We start from the raw sequence: 23,134 nt of genomic DNA, 5'->3' as shown, positions 1-23,134 counted from the left end.
AGATGAGCACAGCCAGCCAGCGCATGTAGCTTGTCATTCAGCGTTATCATCATATGATACAGTCATACATCATTATAGTCAAACAATATCAGGGATGTAATGATGAAAGGGCCTGCAGTATCTAGGTGTGTGGATCAAATCAAAGTGTATTTGTCACCTGCAAAAGAATCTTGCAGGTGTAAACAGTACAGTGACATGCTTACTTGCAAGCTCTCCTTAACAGTGCAGTACATGTGTACAATCTAAATGACAAATATCAAAGTCAGATGACAAAATCTAAATATTACCAAGTAATAAAAAGTAGTAATAATAGTAATATAAAACTAGTTGTGGAGATCAAACTGTTATGTATCGTTATGAAGCAACAATTAGTGTTGTCACAGTTCTGCACTATGTCAAAACATATTTCTCAATTTGAAATGGCAAAATAAAACAAGCCATGTTGATGATGTGATTAAGTTACACTCAAGTCTAGAATTGATTTGATTCATTACATTGTGGTTGTTTTGTATAATTGCATCGCATCACAGAAAGTTAAAGGGTCAATCAGCACTTGAAACCATAACAAAGCGTTTCCCCGCCACTGTTTAAGTAAAAAGCTGAGGGACGGGGCGAGAGAAATGTAATCACTCTCAAATTCATAGACAGAGCTATGGATGCAAGGACTAACCATCCATGATATACATATTATAGTTTGATATTTTTTTAAGGCTAAACAGTGTTTGTTTACATTTACTTTATTTTGAAAGATTGGAGTAAAACAAGCTCATATTTTAGACTCAGATGGAATACGACAGTTAAACTAAACTGATGAGGCATTTAGAAGTCATTTTCTTTAAGAATCAATGGATGTAGAAACTGCTGATTGCCCCTTCAATATAATGAATATTTAAAATATTACTTTTAAGGTAAGAAAGAAAAAATATTTTTGTAGTTTATTACATGTTAGTACCATGGCGTCACCAAACCATAATATGCACACAGACTTGTTGATCAAAGATTATTATAATTGTGTGAGTTTAGTGCCGTCTAGTGTTCGTTATATATAAACCAGGCTTTATGTATTTGAATCCAATTGTAAACAGCGCACTGACCAAAGATCATACCACAACGATATAGCTCCGAGACAAGGAGTTTTTGTATTTATTAATTAAGGATTCCCATCAATCATCCTGGAGTCCAAACAAATAAGGCAAAAATGTAATAAAACTACATTATTTTACCTTTACCTGCAGAAGCAGGCACGTAAATATTCATTCAAACAGCATTTTCGGGCCTTTTGCCAGCAGCTCTTCGTTGTGTGTCAAGCATTGCGCTTTTTATGATTTCAAGCCTATCAACTCCCGAGATGAGGCTGGTGTAACCGAAGTGAAATGGCTAGCTTGTTAGCGGGGTGCGCGCTAATAGCGTTTCAAACGTCACTCTCTTTGAGCCTTCTAGTAGTTGTTCCCCTTGCTCTGCATGGGTAACCTGCTTCGATGGTGGCTGTTGTAGTTGTGTTGCTGGTTCGATCCCAGGGAGGAGCGAGGAGAGGGACGGAAGCTATACTGTTACACTGGCAATACTAAAGTGCCTATAAGAACGTCCAATAGTCAAAGGTTCATGAAATACACATTTTATAGAGGGAAATAGTCCTATAATAAATACAACCTAAAACTTCTTACCTGGGAATATTGAAGACTCATGTTAAAAGGAACCACCAGCTTTCATATGTTCTCATGTTCTGAGCAAGGAACTGCAACGTTAGCTTTCATACATTGCACATATTGCACTATTACTTTCTTCTCCAACTCTTTGTTTTTGCTTTATTTAAACCAAATTTGAACATGTTTCATTATTTATTTGAGGCAAAATTGATTTTATTGATGTATTATATTAAGTTAAAATAAGAGTCCATTCAGTATTGTTATTGTCATTATTACAAATAAATCGGCCAATTAATCGGCATCGGCTTTTTTGGTCCGCCAATAATCGGTATCGGAGTTTAAAAATCATAATCGGTAGACCTCTATTTCATTCCTGTGCTGTTCGTAAATACCCTGGTAGGTTGACTGATAACCTGAACCAGGTTGCAGGCACCGGTTATAGTTTGAAGCTTTTTCTTGAGTGGACAGCTTGATGAAAGCCAATCAATATTTTGGTCACCCACAAAATATACCTTGCTCTTGATATCAGATACGTTATGAAGCATTTCACACATATTATCCAGATACTGATTGTTAGTCTATAGCAACTTCCCACAAGAATTGGCTTTAGGTGAGGCACTTGAACCTGTAGGCATATTACTTCAGCAGCATTTGGTATGAGATACTCTATGACTCTGAATATAAACAGAAACACTTCCTCCATTGGCATTCCTGTCTCTTCTAGATATGGTATAACCATGTACTGCTACCAGTGTATCATCAAAGGTATTATATAAGTGAGTTTCAGAGATAGTCAGTATATGAATGTTGGATTGAAAGAGGCATTCAAGGGAATTCGAGGAACATAAATTAGGTTACTTACATTGACTGCTGACACCCCTGGGACAATGTACATTTGCAGCAGCACTACGATCTCAGCGACACAATGGTAGGGATTATCTGAGCAGGGCTTGGGTCATGGATAATTCATTGTCTCAACGCGGCCTTCAAGTGTGTGGACAGGGTCCAGTACAAGCCTCTTTCCCCCTACGCTTAAGACAGAGTATAGCTCTTTGATTCTGTTTTCCCCCTTCCCACACCCAGCTTCTTCTATAACAAACACAACAGAACTGATATAATTTGGGGTCAGCTGTTCTGGACTGTCAGATTGATGTTTCTAACCAACACACATTGTTCAGTTCATATTCTGCGGGGTGGTAGGTAGAGAGGCAGATCAGTAGCCAGAAGATTTATGTCTATTCAATTCTATTTTTACAAAATACAGTACTGTATATTAGGTCAATTGATATATATGAGCTATGGCAATGTACCACACTGACGAAAGACTACAATAAACCCTCTTAATACACCTGACGACCTGGTTGAATGGAGGAGAATTAGGGAAAAAGTAATGCAATTCAAATAATAATGGAAAGCCTTTTGCTGTTGATTCTTAATCAATGGGCTCATCTAGATCACATGATATCTTACCTACAGATTCAGAGAGTTAACCAAAGTCACAAACGGGTGTTTTGTGTTGCAAATGCAAATCGAATCCCCAAAGGACAAATAACCCACTTCGATGGATCTATCCATGAAGGTTATAGACAATGTTTAAACCTTTTTAATAGTTTTGTGAATGTGTTGGGATGACACTGTGAGAGTACAAATATTTGGAAGAGCCTAGTAGTACTCGTGAAGTGACTACTCTTGGCCCCACTTGAACGTTTGAATTGAAAGCTCTTCCACACTATTTACTGACTTTGGCTCCACCTTCTCAGATCCCTCCGTCACACGACTTCCTCACTATTCCACCCGCAGCAGCCATGATGGTAGGTGTTATACACAATTTACTCTAGCTAGCTAGCGCACCTTATTGTTTTATATGTGCAATCATCTGACACATTCATCAATAAACGATGATTTGCCCATTGAAAGTTAATGTGGCTAATGCATGTCCTGTGACGCCGTATTTTGTTTACCTAGCAAGAAGGGCTGGACGATGGTCCCGATTTCCTCTCCGAGGAGGACAGAGGAGTAAGTTTTTTTTTCTTTGAATTAAAATACAAATATTTATTTTATTTGTATTTTGATCTTAACAGTTCGATCAGCTATTTATATTATTTGTATTCTGCAGTAATTCATTATTGCACGATTTAATCAGCTGTTAGACAAGTGAAAGCCGTGGCTAACAGACGTCAAATTTGTTGATTAGCTAGCTACTGTTAGCTAAGCTAGCCAGCTTGACCACATCAGGAGTCAGTTGACTTCCTACTAGCTGGCCAGCTAGCTGGCAACTGTTACAATCCATTAGGTAGCTAACTAACGCTAGTTACCGTTTGTTAACAATGAACATAAGCTTATTTTAACTGCTCACTGTATGAATAACTATATTGCCATTGCTAACTAGTAACAGACCCATATACCTATGCACATTTATTAGATTTCTGTTATTGTTTTGCAGGATGGCTTGCTAGCTAAGCTAGGAAGTGCATAGCCCAATAATGTAAAGTTATTCATACTTTGTTAGTGTCACACCTTATGTTATTTTCAAAGGTAGACCGGCTCTGGCAGCCAAAACAGCTAAAAACTCAATCTAAACGTGAATCGATTATCAATTGCGATACGGTTCTTGAAACATAAAGCCCTTTACTTTCATATCACATCAAACCCTTACCAAAAAATATTACCGTTTTGAAAGTGCAGTCAACTGTGGTATTTTGGATGCAGTAATTGAAGCACAGTGCCGTTATACTGACTGCACTCTGACTGCAATCTTTTTCACACATGCAAAATCTACACTAACTGTGTACACTGTTTTAGCCGGCTTTATCACAGTTGCAGGCGACAGTATTTTTCAGCTACAACAAGTTTCTGGCGGCCTTCTTCCGTTTCACACAGGTGTTCGGAGCATGCTAGATAGCTAACTAGCAGAGGTGGTCGCCTGCTCCCGCTTGTCTTTCCTTAAACATGCGCTGTAACATGGAGATATGGCCGTGTGGGAACACTAATCCCAACCCTATTGAAGGTGTGTAGTAATTGAACTTATCGTTTATTTTTTTAATGATTAGTTCTTGCTGATATGAAAGATATGTTTCCAAAACCATACCGCAAGCGATACGTGTTCATGTTTAGAGCATGCCTCGGGGGCTCTTAACAAAAGTCCCCGGGAAGAAGACACCTTCATCCATAGGCACTAAAGGTAGTTAGCATCTATGAATGGGTTAGGACGTGCACAGCTTCTGAGTTGGCTAGTAAGCCAATACATAGTCTGATTAATCATGCTGTAATACACAATTAATTTGTATACAGCTCGACGCTAATGCCTAGAAAATCATGTAAATGTTCCTTATAAGCCAGAATGTTGAATAAAATCACATTGAAATTTACCGGTTGTCTGTGCGGTTTGTCCTTCAGCTGCTCAAAAGTTAAGACGAATAAAGTATTGTGTACCCAACTCCTTAGAGAACCGGTAGGTATATGGTTTGGTTTGGCACGGAGGTAAAGTTTGTTTTATTGGATATTCGGTTTTCTCTTGTCAATAGCTATTGACCCAAGCGTGCCATGACATGAATATGTTTTTGTTCTTAACCAGGAGAGGATGAAGAACAAGCGATACCTTTTTTTGTGTGTGAATTTGAGATTTATTTTAAGATTGAAATCCAATTCATATACGGTGCCTTCGAAAAGTATTCAGACGCCTTGACTTTTTCCACTTTTTGTTACGTTTTAGGCTTATTCTAAAAATGTATTGAATTGTTTTTCCTCCTCATCAATCTACACACAATACCCCATAATGAAAAAACAATAATAGTTTAAAAAAAAAATGTTTTCACATTTATTACAAATGCAAAACTGAAATATCACATTTACATACAGTACCAGTCAAAAGTTTGAACACACCTACTCATTGAGTTTTTCTTTATTTTTTACTATTTTCTACATTGTAGAATTACAGTGAAGATATCAAAACTATGAAATAACACATGGAATCATGTAGTAAACAAAAAAGTGTTAAACAAATCTAAATAAGATTTTTATGAGTTTCTTCAAAGTAGCCACCCTTTGCCTCTGACAGCTTTGCACACTCTTGGTATTCTCTCAACTAGCTTCATGAGGTAGTCACCTGGAATGCATTTCAATTACAAGGTGTGCCTTAATGCGTTTGAGCCAACCAGTTGTGTTGTAACAAGGTAAGTATGGTATACAGAAGGTACTCCTATTTGGTAAATGACCAAGTCTATATTATGGCAAGAACAACTCAAAAAAGCAAAGAGAAACGACAGTCCATCATTACTTTAAGACATGAAGGTCAGTCAATTTGGAAAATTTCAAGAACTTAAACATTTTCTTCAAGTACTGTCGTAAAAACGATTAAGCCCTATGATGAAACTGGCTTTCATGAGGACCGCCACAGGAAAGGAAGACCCAGAGTTACCTCTGCTGCAGAGGATAAGTTCATTATCATTCTGCAGCGATACGCCATCCCATCAAGGTTTGCGCTTAGTGGAACTAGCATTAGTTTCTCAACAGGACAATGACCCAACACACCTCCAGGCTGTGTAAGGGCTATTTGACCAAGAAGGACAGTGATGGAGTGCTGCATCAGGTGACTTGGCCTCCACAATCACCTGACCTCAACCCAATTGAGATGGTTTGGGATGTGTTGGACCAACAAGTGCCAACAAGTGCTCAGCATATGTGGGATCTCAAGCATTCCAGGTGAAGCTGGTTGAGAGAATGCCAAGAGTGTACAAAGCTGTCATCAAGGCAAAGGGTGGCTACTTTGAAGATTCTAAAATATAAATATATTTTCATTTAACACTTTTTGGTTACTACATGATTATGTGTTATTTCATAGTTTTGATGTCTTCACTATTATTCTACAATGTAAAAATAAAGAAAAACCCTTGAATGAGTCGGTGTGTCAACTTTTGACTGGTACTGGAAGTATTCCGTACTTTGTTGAAGCACCTTTGGTAGCTATTTGTATTATTGGTATTCTGCAGTAATTCCTTATTGCATGATCTGATCAGCTGTTAGACAGGTGACATCCGTGGCTAACAACAGACGTTTGTTGAATAGCTAGCTACCGTTAGCTACAAATACAAAACTAAATACTCATTTACATAAGTATTCAGACCCTTTGCTCAGTACTTTGTTGAAGCACCTTTGGCAGCGATTTACAGCATCGAGACTTCTTGGGTATGACGCTACAAGCTCGGCACACCTGTATTTGGGGAGTTTCTCCCATTCTTCTCTACAGATCCTCACAAGCTCTGTCATGTTTGATTGGGAGGGTTGCTGCACAGCTATTTTCAGGTCTCTCCATAGATGTTAGATCGGGTTCAAGTCCGGGCTCTGGCTGGGCCACTCAAGGTCATCCAGAGACTTGTCCCGAAACAACTCCTGTGTTGTCTTGGCTTTGTGCTTAGGGTTGTTGTCCTGCTGGAAGGTGAACCTTCGCCCTAGTCTGAGAACCTGCTCCAGAGTGCTCAGGACCCCCTGTACTTTGCTCCGTTCATCTTTGCCTCGATCCTGACTAGTCTCCCAGTCCCTGCCGCTGAAAAACATCCACACAGCATGATGCTGCCACCACCATGCTTCACTGTAGGGATTGTGCCAGGTTTCTTCCAGACGTGACACTTGGCATTCTGGCCGAAGAGGGCAATCTTGGTTTCATCAGATCAGAGAATCTTGTTTTTCATGGCCTGAGAGTCTTTGTGTCTTTTGGCAAACTCCAAGTGGGCTGTCATGTGCCTTTTACTGAGGAGTGGCTTCTGTCTGGCCACTCTACCATAAAGGCCTGATTGGTGGAGTGGTGCGGAGATTGTTGTCCTTCTGAAAGTGTCTCCCATCTCCACAGAGGAACTCTAGAGCTCTGTCAGAGTGACCATCAGTTTCTTGGTCACCTCCCTGACCAAGGCCCTTCTCCTCCGATTGCTCATTTTGGCCAGGCGGCCAGCTCTAGGAAGAGTCTTAGTGGTTCCAAACTTCTTTAATTTAAGAATGATGGAGGCCACTGTGTTTTTCGGGAACTTCAATGCTGCAGAAATGTTTTGGTACTCTTCCCCAGATCTGTGCCTCGACACAATCCTGTCTCGGACCTCTACCAACAATTCCTTTTACCTCATGGCTTGCTTTTTGCTCTGACATGCACTGTCAGCTGTGGGACCTTAAATAAACAGATGTGGGCCTTTCCAAATCATGTCAAATTAATTGAATTTACCACAGGTGGACTCCAATCAAGTTGTAGAAACATCTCAAGGATGATCAATGGAAACAGGACACCTGCACTCAATTCCCAGTCTCACAGCAAAGGGTCTGATACTTGTGTAAATAAGCTATTTCTGTTTTTAATACATTTGCTAAAATTCCTAAAAAAAACTGTTTTCACTTTGTCATTATGGGGTATTGTGTGTAGATTGCTGAGGAAAATAGCATATTTAATCCATTTTAAAATAAGGCTTTAACTTAACAAAATGTGGAAAAAGTCAAGGGGTCTGTCTTGGAGTCTACAAATCATTAAGAACACCTTATTCATATGGAAGAACAGCCTCAAGTTGTCAGGGCATGGACTCTACAAGGTGTCAAAAGTGTTAAACAGGGATGCTGGCCCATGTTGACTCCAGTGCTTTCCACAGTTGTCAAGTTGGCTGGATGACCTTTGAGTGGTGGTCCATTCTTGATACACACAGGAATCTGTTGAGTGTGAGAAACCCAGCAGCGTTACATTTCTTGACACAAACCAGTGCATCTGGCACGTACCACCATAACCCGTTCAAAGGCACTTAAATATTTTCTTGCCCATTCACCCTCTAAATGGCACACATACTCAATCCATGTCTCAATTGCCTCAAGGCTTAAAAATCCTTCTTTAACCGACTCCTCCCCTTCATCTACACTGATTTGAAGTGGATTTAACAAGTGACATCAATAAGGGATCATAGCTTTCACCTGGATTCGCCTGGTCAGTCTATGTCATGGAAAGAGCAGGTGTTCATAATGTTTTCTACACTCAGTGCATATTTATATTGTCATGGCTTGCTTGGTTCAATAGCTATTGACAAGAGGAGACCGAATATCCAATATAAATTGTCATTTCCATCTAAACAAAAATGATCTCCAACATGTTAAGTTAATAGGACTATATTTTTGAGATTAAGATATATATAAATCTGTAAAACATTTTCCATCCTAAAAATTAGGAATAAGCAAAGGTTTTGATTTCTGGTCAAACAGATTGGAAAGGGTCTTAGAAAACGTCTAACAGAAAGTCTTAAACGATATTAAAAACACAATCATGTTAAAGTTAAGACCCCTGCCTACTAATATGAACACTTATATTTCGTTTTGGATAATTACTTTTCTAAATGTACACTACCGTTCAATAGTTTGGGGTCACTTAGAAATGACCTTGTTTTTGAAAGAAAAGTAAAACACGGTGAAGAGTTGACTCCGGGTTGCTGGCCTTCTAGGCAGAGTTCCAGTGTCTGTGTTATTTTGCCAAATTTAATCTTTTCTTTTTATTGGACAGTCTGAGATATGGCTTTTTCTTTGCAACTCTGCCTAGAAGGCCAGCATCCCGGAGTCGCCTCTTCACTGTTGACGTTGAGACTGGTGTTTTGCGTGTACTATTTAATGAAGCTGCAAGTTGAGTACTTGTGAGGCGTCTGTTTCTCAAACTAGACACTCTAATGTACTTGTCCTCTTGCTCAGTTGTGCACCGGGACCTCCCACTCCTCTTTCTATTCTGGTTAGAGCCAGTTTGCGCTGTTCTGTAAAGGGAGTAGTACACAGCGTTGTACGAGATCTTCAGCAATTTCTTGCATGGAATAGCCTTCATTTCTCAGAACAAGAATAGACTGAATAGGTTCAGAAGAAAGTTATTTGTTCCTGGCCATTTTGAGCCTTTAATCGAACCCACAAATGCTGATGCTCCAGATACTCAACTTTTCTAAAGAAGGCCAGTTTTCAACTGTGCTAACATAATTGCAAAAGGGTTTCTAATGATCATTTAGCCTTTTAAAATGATATACTTGGATTAGCTAACACAATGTGCCGTTAGAACATAGGAGTGATGGTTGCTGATAATGGGCCTCTGTACGCCTATGTAGATATTCCGTGAAAAATCTGCCGTTTCCAGCTACAAGTCATTTACAACATTAACAATGTCTACACTGTATTTCTGATCAATTTGATGTTGTTTTAATGGACATAAAATGTGCTTTTCTTTAAAAAACAAGGACATTTCTAAGCGACCCCAAACCTTTGAACAGTAGCGTAAGAAAAATTGCCGCCTTTGTAATTCCGTTATCAAAACCCACATCTTTAAGATATTTTCTAATTTTTCTTCCTCATGAGGGAGGATAATGAAAGTTCACAGAAATAACAATTCAAGTTAGATCTACCAATTTAGTGTTTTTACTGATATCACATTTGATCATGAATTATTAAGTGATTTAAACAGAACGGAATTGCTGCAATTGAATTGGTTACAAACCACAGTTGGGTGAACTGCTGCTGTCCTCCCTTCCACTGGCATCCTGTTATGTTCAGCTCGTAACTTTTTTCATTCTCTTTCCGTAATCTGGTGGTCAAAGAAGGACAGTGAAAACATTCTGGACAACCCCTCCCTCTCTCGTTAATGTCACCTCTCCCTGCTCCAACTGCACCTACCACCAACCCTCTTTCCATCTACTGTAACAGGTATCCTAACCCACTGAGCACCGACCAACACCGTACGTCCATGGATTATTATTTCAGATTTGGTCTGGTCCGGACCAACCAAATATGGTCTTGTTTAGAGGCGGAGCTCATTACAATAATAGTCCATGTGTAGAATAATACCAAAATATGCATAAGAAAGATATGGCATATTTCTACCTTTTACAGTGCATTTGGAAAGTATTCAGATCCCTTGATCTTTTTCACATTTAGTTACATTACAGCCTTATTCTAAAATGGATTCAATCGTTTTTTTACCTCACTAGTCTATACACAATACCCCATAATGACAAAGCAAAAACAGGTTTTTTGAAATATCACATTTACATAAGTATTCAGACCCTTTACTCAGTACTTTGTAAAAGCACCTTTGACAGCGATTACAGCCTCGAGTCTTCTTGGGTAGGAGCTTGGCACACCTGTATTTGGGGAGCTTCTCCCATTCTTCTCTGCAGATCGTCTCAAGCTCTATCAGGTTGTATGGGGAGCATTGCTGCACAGCTATTTTCAAGTCTCTCCAGAGACATTAAATCGGGGTGAAGTCTGGGCTCTGGCTGGGCCACTCAAGGACATTGAGACTTGTCCCGAAGCCACTCCTGCGTTGTTTTGGCTGTGTGCTCAGGGTCGTTGTCCTGTTGGAAGGTGAACCTTCGCCCCGCTCTGGAGCAGGTTTTCATCAAGGATCTTTCCCTCTGCAATCTTGACCTTGACTAGTCTCCCAGTCCCTGCCTCTGAAAAACATCTCCACAGCATGATGATGCTGCCGCCACCATGCTTCACTATAGGGATGGTATTGGCCAGGTGATGAGCGTTGCCTGGTTTCATTTGGTATTCTGAACCATATCCCTACCGACTCTCTCTAAAGTTGTGTAAACAATACTTTCCTGTTGATATTCTGTCTAAAATTTTGAGCAGCAATCTACACACAAGGCGCACAGACAACCGGTAGAGTAAGTTTATATAACATTTTATTTAACATTCTGGCTTGTAAGGAATATTTCCATGATTTTGCAGGCATTCGTGTCAGGCTGTATATACCAAATAATTTTGTTGGTGATTTTGTCATTTGCTCATCACTAAATACAATACAATATCCGTTACAATATTTTGCAGCCTAGGGCAGTCAATGTTGACCTCCAAACTGATGCAACACTTCAAGTGGACATTTCTGATGCGTTGAGTGAGCGGGACAAGGTTAAGTTTACTGTCCATACTAAGGTAAGAGAGTTCAGCTACCTGTCTATTTATTCCTATTTGCCCTGGCACTTGGCAAATGAAAGGCCAATCATGTGCCTTTTTATGGCTGTATGAATCGAGACTCATGTCACATGACTTGCAATTATGTTCCTCCTCAGCAGTCATCTTATCTCCACATTCATGTTGTCTTCTGAAAATAAGTGTGCGTGTATGCAAAATCAGCTTTGTTGATTTCATGGAACGGAACGGAACGCAAATGAAGATCTAAGGTTAAGAAACTGCATGATGGCATTCCACTCCACTTAATTTTCTATGCAGAGAGAATTCCAATAGTCATTCATTTCCTGTCACTGTCAAAGTGTAACCTCATGTCATGGGTTTATTTGTTTTTACGGCTGCTTTTATAATGTTTCAAGGACTCTTGTGAAGGAAGGAATTCATTAATGATTCAAAGGGTTTAGTCACTGTCTTTAGATGATCATTGTGATCATCATTGTGTCCAGATCATCTAAGTTTTTCCCATTTAAAAAAATAAATAAATTGAGCTGCACATTCTAATTGGCAGAAAGATATTTTCTGAAGACCCATAGAGAAATGCTCTATTCTGTATTTGGCTCTGTTTTTCAGTATGTGTTCTATGATTGATGTCTGATTCCTATTACTTTGTTTTACCTTCCAGAGCACTCTTCCTAACTTCAAGCAGAATGAGTTTTCAGTGGTGAGGCAGCATGAGGAGTTCATCTGGCTCCATGACTCTTTCGTGGAGAATGAGGAGTATGCAGGCTACATTGTAAGTACTGAGCCCCATCCAGGGTACTCTGCCGCCCCCCCCCCCCAAATGGCACTCTATTACCTATATGGTGCACTACTTTTGACAAGTTGTGCACTATATGGGAATAGGGTGCGATTTGGGAGATTACTGTTTTGGCTTTTAGGATTGGCTTATAAACTTCGGGGTTTTAGAAAACAACTAAATTATTCATTGTCAATTCCCTTTCTCATTAAAACTGTCTGGTGTCATGGAGTAATGAACTTAGCTTGATGTTCATTTCCAAGAAACTGCTGATTTAACTGTGATTTGTTGAATTGTAGATTCCCCCTGCCCCACCAAGACCTGACTTCGATGCCTCTAGAGAGAAGTTACAGAAACTGGGGGAAGGTGAAGGTTCCATGACCAAGGAAGAGTTCACCAAAATGAAACAGGAACTTGAAGCGTGAGTTCATGTTCATTAGGTCACATAAAACAAAAAGTTAGGATAGTACAACCTCATTTCATGCTCTCTGTGTTTTATAACCTTCCGTGCCTACTTGACACGACCCACGTTGCTCGTACATTGTTTGTGTGTTTCAGTATAGTGGTTTGGTTGGGATACTTGGATGCACTGAATGCCATTGGTTCATATCTTGGCTATATCTGTGTTTCAGCGAATACTTGGCTATCTTCAAGAAGACCGTGGCGATGCATGAAGTGTTTCTTTGCCGTGTGGCTGCCCATCCTGTCTTAAGGAAAGACATGAACTTCCATGTCTTTTTAGAGTACAACCAAGACGTAAGTGGGGTTGAGATGACCAATTTAGGATTTAGATTTCCAGTCAGGTCCAAAAGTATTGTCTCCCTTGATAAAGATGAGTCAAAAAGACTGTTTAAAATAAATAATACAAATACTGAGCTATATTGTATGCTCCAATGTTTTTGAAATTATGTTATTTTAAACTAATACAAATCAAATTCAATTGTATTTGTCACATGAGCCGAATACAACCTTAATGTGAAATGAGTTCAGAAAATATTTACTTAATAAATTAAGTAAATTTTTTAAATAACAGGTAACACAATAAAATAACAATAACGAGGCTATATACAGGGGGTACTGGTCCTGAGTTAATGTGCTGGGGTAAGGTGACTATGCATAGATAATAAACAGCACGTAGCAGCAGTGTAAAACAAGGGGTGGGGGGGTGTCAATGTAAATAGTCTGGGTGGCCATTTCATTAATTGTTCAGCAGTCTTATGGCTTGGGGGTAGAAGCTGTTAAGAAGCCCTTTGGACCTAGACTTGGAGCTGCGGTACCGCTTACCATGCAGTAGCAGAGAGAACTATGACTTGGGTGACTGGACAATTCTTCTGGCCTTCCTCTGACACCGCCTAGTATATAGGTCCTGGATGGCAGGAAGCTTGGCCCCAGTGATGTACTGGGCCGTACGCCCTACGATGTGTAGCGCCTTACGGTCGGATGCCGAGCAGTTGCCATACCAGGTGGTGATGCAACTGGTCAGGATGTTCTCGATGGTGCAGATGTAGAACTTTTTAAGGATCTGGGGACCTATGCCAAATCTTTTCAGTCTCCTGAGGGGGAAATGGTGTTGCCGTGCCCACTTCACGACTGTCTTGGTGTGTTTGGACCATGATAGTTTGTTGGTGATGTGGACACCAAGGAACTTGAAGCTCCCGACCGGCTCCACTACAGCCTTGTCGATGTTAATGGGGGCCTGTTCAGCCCTCCTTTTCCTGTAGTCCACAATTAGCTCCTTTGGCTTGCTCACCACACTGTCAGGTGTCTGACCTCCCTATAGGCTGTCTTATCGTTGTCGGTGATTGTTGTGTGGTGAGCTGTTGTGTTGTCAGCAAACTTACTGATGGTGTTGGAATCGGGACTAAGCACGCACCCCTAAGGGGCCCCAGTGTTGAGGATCAGCGTGGCAGATGTGTTGTTGCCTACCCTTCCCACCTGGGGGCAGCCCGTCAGGAAGTCCAGGATCCAGTTTCAGAGGGAGGTGTTTTGTCCCAGGATCCTTAGCTTAGTGATGAACTTTGTGGGCACTATGGTGTTGAATGTTGAGCTGTAGTCAATAAAAGCATTCTCACATACAGTACCAGTCTAAAGTTTGGACACATCTACTCATTCAAGTTTTTTTTCCTACATTGTAGAATAATAGAGAAGACATCAAAACTATGAAATAACACATGGAATCATGTAGTAACAAAAAAAATGTTAAACAAATCCAAATATATTTTATATTTGAGATTCTTCAAAGCAGGCACCCTTTGCCTTGATGACAGCACACTTGGCATTCTCTCAACCAGCTTCACCTGGAATGCTTTTCCAATCATCTTGAAGGAGTTTCGATGTCTTCACTATTATTCTTCAATGTAAAAAAATAAAGAAAACCCTAGAATGAGTAGGCGTGTCCAAACTTTTGGCTGGTACTGTAGGTGTTCCTTTTGTCCAGGTGGGAAAGGGCAGTGTGGAGTACGATTGAGATTGCGTCATCTATGGATCTGTTGGGGTGGTATGTGAGTGGGTCTAGAGTTTCCTGGATGAGGGTGTTGATGACCAGCCTTTCAAAGCATTTCATGGCTACCGATGTGAGTGCTACGGGAATGTTACCTTCACTTTTTTGGGCACAGTGACTATGGTGGTCTGCTTGAAACATGTAGGTATTACAGACTCGGCCAGGGAGAGGTTGAAAAGGTTGTCAGTGAAGACACTTGCCAGTTGGTCTGCGCATGCTCTGAGTACACATCCTAGTAATCCGTCTGGCCCCGCGGCCTTGTGATGGTTACCTGTTTTAAAGGTCTTGCTCACATCGGAGAGCGTGATCACACAGTAGTCTGGAACAGCTGGTGCTCATGCATGCTTCAGTGTTGCTTGCCTCGATGCGTACATAAAAGGCATTAAGCTCATCTGGTAGGCTCACGTCACTGGGCAGCTCGCGGCTGGGTTTCCCTTTCTAGTCCATAATCATTTGCCAGCCCTGTCACATCTGACAAGCATCAGAGCCGGTGTAATAGGATTCAATCTTAGTCCTGTATTGACGTTTTGCCTGTTTGAGGGCATAGCAGGATTTCTTAAAAGCATCCGGATTAGTGTTCCGCTGGATGTTGCCTGTAATCCATGGCTTCTGGTTTGGATATGTACGCACGGACACTGTGGGGACGACGTCGTCGATTCACTTATTGATGAAGCTGGTGATTGAGGTGGTATACTCCTCAATGCCTTAGGATGAATCCCAGAACTTATTCCAGTCTGTGCTTGCAAAACAGTCCTGTAGTGTAGCATCCGCGTCATCTGACCACTTCTGTATTGAGCGGGTCACTGGTACTTCCTGCTTTAGTTTTTGCTTGTAAGCATGAATCAGGAGAATAGAATTATGGTCAGATTTGCCAAATGGAGGGAGAGCTTTGTATACGTGTGTGGAGTAAAGGTGGTCTAGAGTTGTTGTTTTTTTTGTTTTTTGTTTTTTTCTTCTCTGATTGCACATGTGACATGCTGGTAGAAATGATGTAGAACGGATTAAAGTTTACCTGCATTGAAGTCCCCGGCCACTAGGAGCGCCGCTTCTGGATGAGCATTTTCTTGATTGCTTAAAGCCTTATACAGCTCATTGAGTTTGGTCTCAGTGCCTGCATCAGTTTGGTGTAAAAGGGATGGCTTCAAATAATATAGGTGAAAACTCTTTTGGTAGATAGTGTGGTCTACAGTTTATCATGAGGTTCACTACCTCAGGCGTGCAATACCTTGAGACTTCTTTAATATTAGACATTGCGCACCAGGTGTTATTGACAAATGGACACACACCTCCACCCCTTATATTACCAGACTTAACTGTTCTGTCCTGCTGATGCACGGAAAACCCAGCCAGCTCTATATTATCAGTGTCGTCATTCATCCACGACTTGGTGAAACATATTACAGTTTTTAATGTCCCATTGGTAGGATGATCTCGAACGGAGTTCCTCCGGGTTATTTTCCAGTGATTATACCCATACCAACTGCACAATATGGTGGTGGATCTTTTATTTTATGGGGCTATTTTGCTTCCACTGGTCATGGAGCGCTTTTTAAGGTCAACGACATCATCATTAATTCAAATCCAATTTTATTGGTCGCATACACATATTTAGCGCATGGTATTGCGGGTGTATCGAAATGCTTGTGTTCCTAGCTCCAACAGTGCAGTAGTATCTTAACAGTTCACAACAATACACACATCTAAAAGTAAAATAATGGAATGGAATTTATAAATATTAGCACGGGCAATGTCGGAGTGGCATTGACTAAAATATAGTTGAATAGAATACAGTATATACAGTTGAAGTCGTAAGTTTACATACACTTAGGTTGGAGTCATTAAAACTCGTTGTTTCAACCACTCCACAAATGTCTTGTTAACTAACTATAGTTTTGGCAAGTCGGTTAGGACATCTATTTTGTGCATGACACAAGTAATCTTTCCAACAACTTGTTACAGGCAGAACATTTAACTTATAATTTACTGTATCACAGTTCCAGTGGGTCAGAAGATTACAGACACTAAGTTGACTGTGCATTTAAACAGATTGGAAAATTCCAGAAAAATATGTAATGGCTTTAGAAGCTTCTGATCGGGTAATTGACATAATTTGAGTCAATTGGAGGTGTACCTGTTGATGTATTTCAAGGCCTACCTTCAAACTCAGTGTTTGTTTACTTGACATCATGGGAAAATCAAAAGAAATCAGCCAAGACCTCAGAAAAACAATTGTAGACCTCCACAAGTCTGGTTCATCCTTGGGAGCAATTTCCAAACACCTGAAGGTACCACGTTCATCTGTACAAACAATAGTACGCAAGTATAAACACCATGGGACCACGCAGCTGTCATACCGCTCAGGAAGGAGATGCGTTCTGTCTCCTAGAGATGAACGTGCTTGGGTGCGAAAAGTACAAATCAATCCCAGAACAACAGCAAAGGACCTTGTGAAGATGCTGGAGGAAACGGGTACAAAAGTATCTATATCCACAGTAAAACGAGTCCTATATCGGCATAACCTGAAAGGCCACTCAGCAAGGAAAAAGCCACTGCTCCAAAACCACCATTAAAGAAGACAGACTTCGGTTTGCAACTGCACATGGGGACAAAGATTGCACTTTTTGGAGAAATGTCCTCTAGTCTGATGAAACAAAAATAGAACTGTTTGGCCATAATGACCATTGTTATGTTTGGAGGAAAAAGGGGGATGCTTGCAAGCTGAAGAACACCATCCCAGCTGTGAAACACGGGGGTGGCAGCATCATGTTGTGGGGGTGCTTTGCTGCAGGAGGACTGGTGCACTTCACAAAAAAATTATGTGGATATATTGAAGCAACATCTCAAGACATCAGTCAGGAACGTCGCAAATGGGTCTTCCAAATGGACAATGACCCAAGCATACTTCTAAAGTTCTGGCAACATGGCTTAAGGACAACGAAGTAAAGGTATTGGAGTGGCCATCACAAAGCCATGACCTCAATCCCATAGAAAATTTGTGGCAGAACTGAAAAAGCGTATGCGAGCAAGGAAGCCTACAAACCTGACTCCGTTACACCAGCTCTGTCAGGAGGAATGGGCCAAATTTCACCCAACTTATTGTGGGAAGTTTGTGGAAGGCTACCTGAAATGTTTGACCCAAGTTCAAAAATTTAAAGGCAATGCTACCAAATACTAATTGAGTATATGTAAACTTCTGACCCACTGGAAATGTGATGAAAGAAAAGGTGAAATAAATCTCTCTACTATTATTCTGACTTTTCACATTCTTAAAATAAAGTGGTGATCCTAACTAACCTAAGACAGGGAATTTTTACTAGTATTAAATGTCAGAATTGTGAAACTGAGTTTAAATGTATTTGGCTAAGGTGTATGTAAACTTCCGACTTCAACTGTACATAAAGAGATGAGTAAAGCAGTATGTAAACATTATTAAAGTGACTAGTGTTCTATTATTAAAGTGACCAGTGATTCCATGTCTATGTATATAGGGAAGCAGGACTCTAAGATGCAGGGTTGAGCAACCGGGTGGTTGCCGGCTAGTGATGGCTATTTAACAGTGTGATGGCCTTGAAGATAGAAGCCGTTTGGAGAACACCCAGTACCAGGACATTTTAGCCAAAAATCTGTCTGTCTCCGCTAGTAGGCAGAAAATGGCTCTTCCAGCAAGCCAAAAACCCCAAACACACAGCAAAATTCACAAATCAACATTTTGCAATGGGTATCTGTCTCTGGACTTGAATCCCATTGAAAACAGTGGTTGGTAGTCCATATGCTCAGAAGAAGGATATCAAGGATCTGGAAAGATTCTGTGTGGAGGAATGGTCTAAGTTACCTCCCAATATGTACTCTAATCTTACAACATTTTAGAAAAAGGCTCAGTGCCGTTATCCATGCAAGGGATTTAATACAGTCTTTTTTTACTCATCTTTATGAAGGATGCCAATCATTTTTAACCTGACTGTATTTTGGTGACGATTGTAGCTGTGGAAATGTTATTAGACAAGCTCTCTCTCTCTCTCGCTCGCTCGCTCGCTCTCACGTTTCTTTTAACTTTAGATAACTCAAAAGGCTAGTCGAATGTGCCTGAAAACATATGCCATTTCCTTACCTTGTCTTAGTTTTATCATTGTCAGTTTGTCCTTACTCAACCTCTTTTGTTCACAGCTGAGTGTCCGAGGCAAAAACAAGAGGGAGAAGATGGAAGATTTCTTCAAGAATGTGGTGAAGTCAGCAGACGGCGTGTTAGTGGCAGGGGTGAAGGTGAGTTGGGTTTGCTTTTCTGTGTAAACCATTCCTCCACTCTTTTCTATGTAAATCCATTCAGCCAAGTAAATGGGGATTGAACTTGCTTTGAGTTTTATATTTGAATGAAATCACAACATAAGTATTTTGCGACTTACGCATTGGTTGAAAAACATTGTTTAGCATCATGAATGGTGCTCACATTTTGAATAAATGCAGTTGTCAAAATCTATCTTCAGATTTGTATTTAGTCTTTAACAGTTAGTATTTGTATAAAGTTTGACATAATTGTCTTTTGGATTTCAGGATGTAGATGATTTCTTTGAGCATGAGAAGACATTCCTTTTAGAGTACCATAATCGTGTCAAAGATGCCTCCTCCAAATCTGATAGAATGATCAGGTCTCACAAAAGTAAGTCTCCTCACTGTGTCATAATCTCCACGTGCTAGGTAAGCTTTCTGCTGTATAAATGGATTTTAATCAGTTATTGAGCATGAGATTGATTTGAGTAATTCCAATTGAAAGTATTGAAATTACGTTTTGGCTGTGAACTTTTGGTGAGTCACTTTGGTATCACGTTTTAATGTTTGTGGAAATCCGCCTGTTTGTGCTTGTGGTGTGCGTTGTATTTTAAGTCTATTTTCTGTTTCATATCAATTCGCTGACAAATATGGAAATGGGTAAGTTGTTTGGTTATTTGTAGTTGGGTCAGTCGGTCTTAAAATGTTTGGGATGACAGCCGACTCAATTCTAAACTTTGTCATGTTCCTAAAAAATGTTTTGGCTGAGCACAATAACTTGTAAATTACCTGGGTTTTTTGTAGCCATATTTTTTGTCCAACTTTTTATATCTTAATAGGTAAGAGCCATGAGGTTCCCTTTTAGTCTTTTGGGAAAAAAATGTTCTACCAGTTTTTTCACACCTAAATCCTGCTTTGACAGCTTCAGGAAACAAAATTCCCCTCAGAAATCTAGTCCTCTGTCATTCCCAAGAATCAGACAATACATCTGTCATGTCCGCAGCTTTGTGTAGGAGCTACTATGTATGTATGTAACCTGATTTCCACAGCATTAAAAAAATGATACTGTGTTTGAAAAGTGACTCCCTGCGTATTTGAAATTGTCCTGCTGCAGATGTTTTATCATTGTAGGTTATTTTCTGAAAGATGTTTGCTTGCATTTTATTGATATATTTTGTACATGATTGACCGACCATCTGTGTGTGTGTGAGTATGGGGGTTGAGCTGTTATTTGAAATGTAATGTGATCTAATGCAAGTTCCTCTGTTGAAGATGCTGCAGATGATATCAATAGAATCGCCTCCACACTGTACACTTTAGGAACCCAGGACTCCACAGATGTGTGCAAGTATGCAAAGAGTTTCCCCTTTTCTCTCCATACATTGTCTGCTGCCAACAATCTACAATAACTCAAAAATATCATCTAGAAACTATAGTAACTCAAATGCAACTTACTGTTTTCCAGATTTTTCTTGAAAGTCTCTGAGCTGTTTGAGAAAACACGGGTACGAGGATTTCTCTTTAATATTGTGTTCTATGTATGACGCAATTTTGTCAATTTGTTGTGTACCAGCTATGGACACCGAAGCATAGGCTATGATATACATTATAGGCAAAAACTAGACCTGTGGTGACCGGTGGTGATTGGTCACAATGTAGATCTTGTCTAAAGTTCACAAGTTTCTGCTGGTGTCCCTTCCTCTACAGAAAATAGAGGCTCGAGTGGCTGCAGATGAGGACCTGAAACTTGCCGACTTACTGAAGTATTATCTCAGGGAGTCACAAGCTGCTAAGGTACCTAACATGACCCTGCTTTTCTTAATCATCAATCAATTATGATTAGATACCCTGGTCAGTTATCAGATACCCTGGTCAGATACACTGGTCAGTTATCGGAGGTATTCTCTGACCATTTTCATCAGACAGTGTTGTAGTGTTAGTATTAATGTGCTCTATGGAATCTGCTGTTCTTCAGGATCTATTGTATAGACGAGGGAGGGCCCTGGTAGATTACGAGAATGCAAACAAAGCTCTGGACAAAGCCAGGGCAAAGAACAAAGATGTGCTTCAGGCAGAGACCAGCCAGCAGGTGTGCTGTCAGAAGTTTGAGAAAATCTCAGAGTCCGCAAAGCAAGGTACTTTATCCACTTTCTTTATATATATATTAATTTTTTTCCTGGCTAAATTATTGCTTGAGAAATGGCTCTTTGCTAAGAAGCTATTTTTGTTTCTTTTTTACAATTTTAATTTTAAAACCGGCACAGTAAGGTACTTAATTGCTACCCAGAAATGATTTGATATTGAGATAAAAACCGCTGCATTGGACCTTTTTAGCAGTATTAATAATTCAAGGCTTTTCATACTTTTCCAAAAAGTATCCCTCCCTGTTGAGAATTATATCAGACTCCCAAGTTTTGCATGTAAGAGAAGCTTAACCAGATTAGGGATGTAGAGGGGTGAACCTGATAATGTTCTGCAATTCCGGAATAGAGCTTATAGACTTCAAGACGAGACGAGTAGCAGCCTTCAGAAAGAACTTGGTGGAACTTGCCGAACTGGAACTCAAACATGCTAAGGTCATTTTTTTTATTATACATGGTTGTCTATTAGCGATTCTATCAAGTCTGTATCACAACCGGCCGTGATTGGGAGTCCCATAGGGTGGCGCACAATTGGCCCAGTATCTTCCGGGTTTGGCCGGTGTAGGCCGCCATTTTAAATAAGAATTTGTTTTTAACTGACTTGCCTAGTTACATTTTTTTTTAATAAAATAATTAAGACTTCCAAAACAGATTTTTCCCCAGGTTTAGGCTAATCCTCTTTCTCGCTACTTCTCCACAGGGTAATTTACAATTATTGCAAAGCTGTGTCGGGGTCCTCAAAGGAGACACTTAGGTCTTTACTGAAGGTTCACTGTACAGAGCTTTGGTCTTCACTGAGAAGATGGAAGAGAGAGCATATCTGGGGTCCGTTTGTTTTCAGGATGTCTGTTCGTATTCATCACCGGAGACACCGAACTCCACCCACAACCCCCCTAAAACGTGAGGAAGCCGCAGTGGAATACCTGCAATATCCACACAGCACAAGAACCTATAACTTTGTTAAATCACGTCAACTTTTTCATTGTTAACAGCAATCATATTTTCCATGGGAATCTTCTCTCAATCTATATCACGTCATGTCTGTCCAGATTGATGATTTGTTATTATTTTGCTTAGTGTAATCTTTGAGGCCAATAGTTTCAGTAAACCATTTTTCCGTGATGCTGCTCAGTTACTTTTTCATTCATACTATTATTGAAGTGTATTGTCACTAAAAGCCTTGTACATGTTGTATTAGTTCTCACTGTACTGCTAATGATTGTTAAAATTTTTACTAATACTTTTGTTTTTCAGTAATTTCATAGTTATGTTCTTTTTTCCATTACAGACAAGTAATGCTTCAGTATGTTTGCCTTAATGTAGAGTAAGCCTATCAAGTATTGTTAAAAAATAAAAAATAAAAATAAAAAATTCATACGTTTTTTGTTTTTCCCCTTTTTTTTTTGAAGTGCACTGTAATATGAATGTTGTTTTCCTTCTGTGACCAAAGCTTCCATTTATTTAGATGGAGAAATGCTGAAACAAATGGTTGTACTGATGATGATTAAAATGATTATGAAAATATTAATAATAAATGATACTGTTTACCTTAGAACCGTCCTGAACATATTTTATGAAATGTTTTGACTAGGCTATTTGTTGTCCATCTATCTAGTTGTAAACATTTTTAATTTTGTATATTTTATGACTCCGAGAAACATGGAAGAAAAGCCAGGGGAAGCCAATGGAAAAGTACCTTCAATATCATATTAAACTCCATTTCGACTGTTCATATTAAGGTTGAATAAAAAGATGATTGCCACTTTTTAAACTGCTTGTACTAGGTTGTTTCTTTCATCTTGAATGTGTGGATTATGTTGTGTAGATCAGTGTGGGGGGAATCTACATTTCATAAATGGAAGGGGGTGAATACTTACACAAGCCTCTG

The 23,134-nt window shown here is 39.9% G+C and overlaps 1 protein-coding gene across 1 annotated transcript; it reads left to right on the top strand.

The window, feature by feature from the left end:
• The first annotated feature begins 3,339 nt into the window (after positions 1-3,339).
• LOC118362735 (sorting nexin-6-like) lies at positions 3,340-23,017 on the top strand. The gene is made up of 14 exons (XM_035743308.2): positions 3,340-3,457; positions 3,612-3,662; positions 11,466-11,570; positions 12,229-12,339; positions 12,642-12,763; positions 12,975-13,098; positions 19,007-19,102; positions 19,391-19,496; positions 20,378-20,453; positions 20,571-20,610; positions 20,813-20,899; positions 21,081-21,240; positions 21,596-21,681; positions 21,947-23,017. The coding sequence occupies exons 1-14, from the start codon at positions 3,452-3,454 to the stop codon at positions 21,998-22,000; spliced, it is 1,224 nt and encodes a 407-aa protein (XP_035599201.1). The 5' UTR covers positions 3,340-3,451; the 3' UTR covers positions 22,001-23,017.
• The last annotated feature ends 117 nt before the right edge of the window (positions 23,018-23,134 follow it).

Source organism: Oncorhynchus keta, chromosome 29 (assembly GCF_023373465.1).
Source record: "Oncorhynchus keta strain PuntledgeMale-10-30-2019 chromosome 29, Oket_V2, whole genome shotgun sequence".
NCBI classification, from domain to species: domain Eukaryota; kingdom Metazoa; phylum Chordata; class Actinopteri; order Salmoniformes; family Salmonidae; genus Oncorhynchus; species Oncorhynchus keta.
This window is presented reverse-complemented; position numbering and strand designations above follow the sequence as displayed.

Excerpts from the sequence above, each read along its gene's own strand:
- LOC118362735 (XM_035743308.2), top strand. Across the intron at positions 13,099-19,006 it reads TTTTAGAGTACAACCAAGAC|CTGAGTGTCCGAGGCAAAAA; the intron begins GTAAGTGGGGTT and ends TTTTGTTCACAG. Across the intron at positions 20,611-20,812 it reads AGCTGTTTGAGAAAACACGG|AAAATAGAGGCTCGAGTGGC; the intron begins GTACGAGGATTT and ends CTTCCTCTACAG.